This window comes from Salminus brasiliensis, unplaced genomic scaffold, assembly GCF_030463535.1.
Source record: "Salminus brasiliensis unplaced genomic scaffold, fSalBra1.hap2 scaffold_133, whole genome shotgun sequence".
Classification (NCBI taxonomy): Eukaryota; Metazoa; Chordata; class Actinopteri; order Characiformes; family Bryconidae; genus Salminus; species Salminus brasiliensis.
In genome coordinates, this window is record NW_027326664.1 from 42,777 (window position 1) to 50,369 (window position 7,593).

At 42.5% G+C, this 7,593-nt stretch overlaps 2 protein-coding genes across 2 annotated transcripts in view; one reads left to right on the forward strand and one right to left on the reverse strand.

Moving 5' to 3' along the window:
- The window catches only part of LOC140548851 (NADH-ubiquinone oxidoreductase chain 6-like), a 14,912-nt gene extending 8,583 nt beyond the window's left edge, over positions 1-6,329 (reverse strand). Inside the window, 1 exon segment of the mRNA XM_072672025.1 lies at positions 1-6,329. This exon segment is cut by the window's left edge and continues 8,583 nt beyond it. Within this exon segment, the coding sequence (XP_072528126.1) occupies positions 2,240-2,749 (510 nt within the window). The 5' untranslated portion in view covers positions 2,750-6,329 and the 3' untranslated portion in view covers positions 1-2,239.
- On the forward strand, positions 409-3,967 carry LOC140548846 (NADH-ubiquinone oxidoreductase chain 5-like). The gene is given in 1 exon segment (XM_072672020.1): positions 409-3,967. A coding segment is annotated over 1 exon segment (1,014 nt). The 5' UTR covers positions 409-1,084; the 3' UTR covers positions 2,099-3,967.
- Positions 6,330-7,593: the final 1,264 nt, after the last annotated feature.

Consider the following 7,593-nt stretch of genomic DNA (forward strand, 5'->3'; position numbering starts at 1 on the left):
GTCCCACTGAACACTGCTCTTCACGGGATTGGGCACACTGATTACAGCTGCTTACTCACTTCATCTCTATATTACCACACAACGAGGACCCACCCCCTCCCACATTCTAGGCCTACAGCCCTTTCACACCCGGGAGCATCTATTAGTAGTTATACATCTTATACCCATCGTCCTCCTAATTACAAAGCCAGAATTAATGTGAGGGTGATTCTACTGTGAGTGTAGTTTAAAAAAAACGCTAGATTGTGATTCTAGAGATAAGGGTTAAAATCCCCTTACTCACCGAGGGAGGTTAAAAACAGCAAGAACTGCTAATTCTCGCAACCACGGTTAAATTCCGCGGCTCACTCGTGCTTCTGTAGGATAACAGTTATCCATTGGTCTTAGGAACCAAAAATTCTTGGTGCAAATCCAAGCAGTCGCTATGTCCCCCTTTCCCTATATGTTTGCAATAATTATTATCTTACTAATAGTCCCCCTGGTGAAATCATTAGTTATCAAAGACCACAATGAAATTCTATACTCTGCAAAAACAGCTGTCAAGTACGCATTTTTTCTAAGCGTAACACTAGCCCTGCTAACATGGTTTCATGACACAAAATTCACCCTAGACTTAATACCCTGGTTAATTACTGAAACTCTGCAAATCCCTATCACCCTTAACCTTGACCAGGCCGCACTGCTATTCATACCAACCGCCTTCTACGTAACATGATGAATTTTAGACTATTCACAGTGGTACATACAAGAAGACCCGGCACTACCTAAATTTATTAAACACCTCTTATTATTCCTCATTGCAATAATTGTACTAGTAACCGCAGATAACATATTTCAACTATTTATCGGGTGAGAAGGCGTAGGCATCATGTCCTTTCTTCTAATTGGCTGGTGACGGGGCCGTCAAGAAGCTAACATGGCAAGCATACAAGCAGTACTCTATAATCGAGTAGGAGATGTCGGCCTACTATTAGCAATAATTTGATTCCTATCGTACCTAAACACATGGGACATCACCACACTCTCATGCCTGTACGAATACACAGACTCAGAACTTCCCCTACTGGGCTTAATTGTTGCTGCCATGGGTAAATCGGCCCAATTTGGCCTCCACCCATGACTCCCAAGCGCCATAGAAGGTCCCACCCCTGTGTCAGCACTACTCCACTCGAGCACTATGGTTGTCGCAGGTATCTTTTTACTCATTCGATTCTCCCCCCTCATGATGTACCAACCTGATGCACTGACCGCTTGCCTATACGTAGGTGCTCTGACCACTTTCTTCTCTGCTGCTTGTGCTGCGGCCCAAAATGATATAAAAAAAATTGTAGCATTCTCAACAGCAAGCCAGCTAGGCCTGATAATAGTAGCAATTGGAATCAGCGCCCCCCAACTTGCACTCTACCACATCTGCTACCATGCATTCTTCAAGTCTATGCTTTTCATGTGTGTAGGAATTGTTTCCCACGCCCTCAACGGTGAACAAGACATCCGAAAAATAGGAGGCCTATTCAACCTTTTGCCAATTACCACCTCTTGTTTAATTCTTGGCTGCTTTTCGCTTATAGGAGCCCCCTTCCTATCAGCATTTTACTCAAAAGATTTTATTATTGAGACTATAAATGCCTCTAGCCTAAACTCATACGCTCTAGCCCTCACACTAATTGGCACCTGCATAACTGCGGTGTACTGCTGTCGACTAATTACCCTAGTGCTTCTAGCAGAGCCCCGATACAGCCCCCTTCCCTTCATATCCGTCGAAGACAAAATTAATGCTAAACCCCTAATTCAGTTAGCTCTTGCAACAATTTACATAGGCTCTATTCTTGCCCGCCTAGCCCCAATTCACAGCTCCCCCTACCTTACATTCCCCCTTTTTACAAAATTCTCAATTATCATCATTACACTGCTAGGAATAGTAATTTCCCTAACCATGCTAGATGTAGCAAAAAACCAACCCCAAAACCCCTCCACCCGAAAACCTGTAAATTACACTAACATAGAAGCCTACTACCGCGCAACTGTTCACCGCCCAGCCTCTACCTTGAAACTTGTCTTTGGGGAACTGCTTGGCTCCCTCTCCATTGACAACGCTTGACTACAGCGCTTTGGCCTTGCAGGCGTACACATAGTGCTAACTTCCTTCTTCAAAAACACAAAACGTGTTTACAAGGCAACAATGGTTGTAGTAGTCCTTCTTATTTTACTTTTTATGTTTATATATGGAACCTACTGCCTCCTACACTTTACGAATTGACCCCCGACAATTTCCCCGCGTTACCTCTAATACAACGAAAAGGGTAAATAATAATGCCACACCTGCCACAAACAATATCCCAGCCCCCTCATAATACATTCAGGAGACACCACTAGCACTCTCCCCAACTACTAAATCTTGGGTTGTCTCCAATCGAATGTCACACCGCTCGCATCAAATCCACCATCACGCTATCACCACTACTATTAAGTACCCCACAATAAAAACCACCACTGGACGATCACCTCACCCCTCCGGATACGGCTCTGAAGCCAAAGCTACAGAATAAGCAAAAACAACGAGCATCCCCCCCAGATAAATTAAAAACAGAATCAAAGACAGGAAGGAACTCCCATGTTGAATTAGCATCCCACACCCCGCCCCGGAAACTACAACCAACCCCAGGGCAGCAAAAAAAGGAGCCGGGTTAGATGCCACCCCTGTCATTCCAATAATTAACCCCCATATACACAAGCCAGATAAAAATTTCATTACTTTTACTTGGACTTTAACCAAGACCCGCGGCTTGAAACACCGCCGTTGTCCTTCAACTATAAAAGCTGCCCGTAATGGCCAACCTACGAAAAACTCACCCTCTGCTAAAAATTGTCAACAACGCACTAATTGACCTCCCCGCCCCAGCCAACATCTCTGCGTGATGAAACTTCGGCTCTCTGCTTCTCCTCTGCTTGATCATACAAATTCTCACAGGACTCTTCCTGGCCATACACTACACCCCTGATATCTACACAGCCTTTTCTTCTGTTACTCACATCACACGAGACGTTAATTATGGGTGAATTCTTCGCAACTTACATGCCAACGGAGCTTCATTCTTCTTCATCTGCTTATACCTACATATTGGCCGAGGCCTTTACTATGGCTCCTACGTGTACATAAAAACATGAAACGTTGGCGTCGTTCTACTCCTCTTAGTCATAGCAACCGCGTTTGTGGGCTACGTCCTCCCCTGAGGTCAAATATCCTTTTGAGGTGCTACAGTAATCACAAACCTACTCTCAGCAATCCCATACATTGGTGATCAATTGGTACGTTGAATCTGAGGCGGATTTTCTGTTGACAATGCCACCCTTACACGATTCTTTGCCTTCCATTTTATTTTACCATTTTTAATCGTCGCAGCTACTGCAGTTCATGCCCTCTTCCTACACGAAACAGGATCGAACAACCCAACGGGGCTAAACTCAGACGCAGATAAAATCTCCTTCCACCCTTACTTTTCCTACAAAGACCTTCTTGGCTTCCTAATTCTTCTCACCGCACTAGGAGCCCTAGCCTTATTTAACCCAAACCTCCTAGGTGACCCCGACAACTTTACCCCCGCCAACCCAATAGTCACACCAACCCATATTAAACCTGAGTGATACTTCTTATTTGCCTACGCCATCTTGCGATCAATTCCAAATAAACTAGGGGGAGTCTTAGCTTTATTATTCTCAATCCTCATCCTCATACTTGTACCAATACTACACACATCCAAGCAACAGGGCCTTACATTCCGACCCCTATCCCAACTTCTATTCTGACTATTAGTAGCAGACGTGGCAATCCTCACATGGATCGGAGGCATACCTGCAGAACCCCCCTTTATCATCATCGGCCAAGTCGCCTCAGCCCTTTATTTTACAATTTTCCTCATCCTTAACCCCCTAGCCGGATGATTCGAAAACAAGACACTTGACTGATCTTGCCCTAGTAGCTTAACCCCAAAGCGCCGGTCTTGTAATCCGGAGATTGGAAGTTAAACTCTTCCCTAGCGCCAGGAAAAAGAGACTTTAACTCCTATCACTGACTCCCAAAGCCAGCATTTTACTTAAACTATTTCCTGTTAATGCCTATACATGGGATTGAATGTTAAGAAAACTTTCGCTATGTACTATTCCACTATTATTGTATTAGTACATATATATTATGCTCGAGTACATACGTTCCATGTTAGCACACATTCATTTCATGAGTTGAGGACATACATATCATGCTTGAATAAAAGAAATGTAAAGTAGTAGCGCATGAAATGGATATTTTACATATTTCTGAAAGCATAAACTGCTAGTGATCATGAATATATTTATTACCATTCATTCTCACATGTTTAAGAAGACTCAAATGAGACTACACTATTCTAGTATCAAATGGGAATGGGTTTAACTTGAGCGATTGGTTGATCTACCACATCATTATCTCAACAATGATCCCCTGCAAAGATTCAACCGAAATTGGAACTCAATAATTAGTGTAGTAAGAGACCAGCAACCAGTATAAATAAATGTACAATATTATTGATGGTCAGGGACAGTAATTGTGGGGGTAACACACTGTGAATTATTCCTGGCATTTGGTTCCTACTTCAGGGCCATACAAGGTAAACATTTCCCCTTAACTTGGTGGACGCTTGCATTGACTAATGCGGTTAACTTGATTGTCCATGACCCACCATGCCAAGGCGTTCTTTTATATGCATCTGGTTCCTTTTTTTTTTAGGTCACTTTCATTTAGCATTCAAATCACTTTCAAAGCGATGACAGTTAAGGTAGAACATTTCATCTTTATATTAATGTATTTTCTGTAAAGCTTCGAAGACATGACCTTAAGCATTGCATGATATTATATCAGGTGCATACGTATACCTCTTTTTCCCCCCCTGAAAATTTTAAACCTCCCCATAAATGTGTTAAAATCCCGACAAACCCCCCTACCCCCCTTAGTCGGACGAATTCGAATTGTGCCCTGTCAAACCCCTAAAACAGGATAAGATCCGGCCGACTGCTAACGAGTATCAAACATTAGCGGAAGTTAACGTACAAAAGGTAACCTAAATAAAAACACAACAAAATTCGCCTGAGTAACTATCTTTTCACAAACCACTCAATCCTAACCTTCTCTAAACAAATATAATACAACAAACCTCTTCTCCCCCTCTGATGGTTTATAAGGTTTGCGTGGAGGTGTTCGATAAGTAATTCACGCCATTACTAAAGTGAAAAAAAAGGTGAATAATAATGCTATCCCCCCTACAACTAATATCACAATAACTTCGTAATACAACCAAGGTATACTAACGGCACTTACTTCCATCGCTAAATTTTTTGTTACAACCTCATAAATAATAAGATACCACTTATATGCTGCTCAGAGTCATGCTTCTACTAATATAGCCAAAGCGCCTAAAACAAAAAGAATTGCAGGACGATCACCTCAGCCCCCGGGATAATGTTCTACGGCCAAAGCCGTAGTGTAATTTCCCATGAGAAGCACCCCCAACATAAAAGCTAAAAATAAAATAAATGAGAGGAACAAACTTTCAAAATAGACCATAATACCACATCCAGCCCCTGTTGCAACAACCCAGCAATAGGAGACATAGAAGGGTCGTGGGTCTTTAGCGATGTCTGGGACGCCTAAGGCGAGCCCGAGGAAGTATATGCCGTTGGAAAATTTCATATTCTTTTACCTGGACTTTAACCAGATCTTGCAACTCAAATGCCGCCAATGTTTATAAAAGCTTTCCCCCGCTCTCGGACATTGAAGGTTGACTATTCTAATCACCCATTCATTGCACACTTGTTCTACTAAAGAGTGGGCACCATACATTTATGATGTTTGCTGTGTGCACACACACTATGTATATATATATAGTGTATAAGTTAAACACACTTTATATAGTTATACACACATACTGTAAAAGTAAAACATACCACAAATGGGGGCACACTTCACATTAATGTTGTATACACACAATTGTATGCCGCAGACGGATATGTGTGCAAGTCACATGTACACTTTATAGTGTTATACTATACATTTATGATGTTTGCTGTGTGCACACACACTATGTATATATATATAGTGTATAAGTTAAACACACTTTATATAGTTATACACACATACTGTAAAAGTAAAACATACCACAAATGGGGGCACACTTCACATTAATGTTGTATACACACAATTGTATGCCGCAGACGGATATGTGTGCAAGTCACATGTACACTTTATAGTGTTATACTATACATTTATGATGTTTGCTGTGTGCACACACACTATATATATATATAGTGTATAAGTTAAACACACTTTATATAGTTATACACACATATTGTAAAAGTAAAACATACCACAAATGGGGGCACACTTCACATTAATGTTGTATACACACAATTGTATGCCACAGACGGATATGTGTGCACATATCTGCTAACGTAGCTTAAACAAAGCATAATACTGAAGATATTAAGATGAACCCTGAAAAGTTTCGTAAGCACAAAGGCCTGGTCCCGACTTTACTATCAGCTTCGACCCAAATTATACATGCAAGTATCCGCACACCTGTGAGAATGCCCTCAATCCCCCGCCCGGGGATGAGGAGCTGGCATCAGGCACACAATGTAGCCCAAGACGCCTTGCTACGCCACACCCCCAAGGGAACTCAGCAGTAATAAACATTAAGACATAAGTGAAAACTTGACTTAATTAAGGTTAACTTAGGGCCGGTAAAACTCGTGCCAGCCACCGCGGTTATACGAGAGGCCCGAGTTGATAGATGACGGCGTAAAGGGTGGTTAGGGGTTAACATTAATTAAAGCCAAAGACCTACCGAGCTGTCATACGCACCCGAAGGCACGAAGCCCAAATACGAAAGCAGCTTTATCTCCCCCCGACCCCACGAAAGCTAAGGAACAAACTGGGATTAGATACCCCACTATGCTTAGCCTTAAACTTAGATGTTGAATTTACGAGTAACATCCGCCAGGGAACTACGAGCGCTAGCTTGAAACCCAAAGGACTTGACGGTGTCTCAGACCCACCTAGAGGAGCCTGTTCTAGAACCGATAATCCACGTTAAACCTCACCACCCCTTGTTCATTCAGCCTGTATACCGCCGTCGCAAGCTTACCCTGTGAAGGCTTAACAGTAAGCAAAATGGGAATATCCCAAGACGTCAGGTCGAGGTGCAGCCTACGGAGTGGGAAGAAATGGGCTACATTTTCTGTAACAGAATACTACGAATTACACCATGAAATTGGTGTTTGAAGGTGGATTTAGCAGTAAAAAACAAATAGAGAGTCTTTTTGAACATGGCTCTGAGACGCGTACACACCGCCCGTCGCCCTCCCCGTAAACACACATACTAGTAAATAACCAAATTAAACAAAAAAGGGGAGGTAAGTCGTAACATGGTAAGTGTACCGGAAGGTGCACTTGGAACATCAGAATGTGGCCGAGACAGTTAGGCACCTCCCTTACACTGAGACTACATCCATGCAAGTTGGATCATTCTGAGCTAAATAGCTAGCTCACTCAACCAAAATGAACCA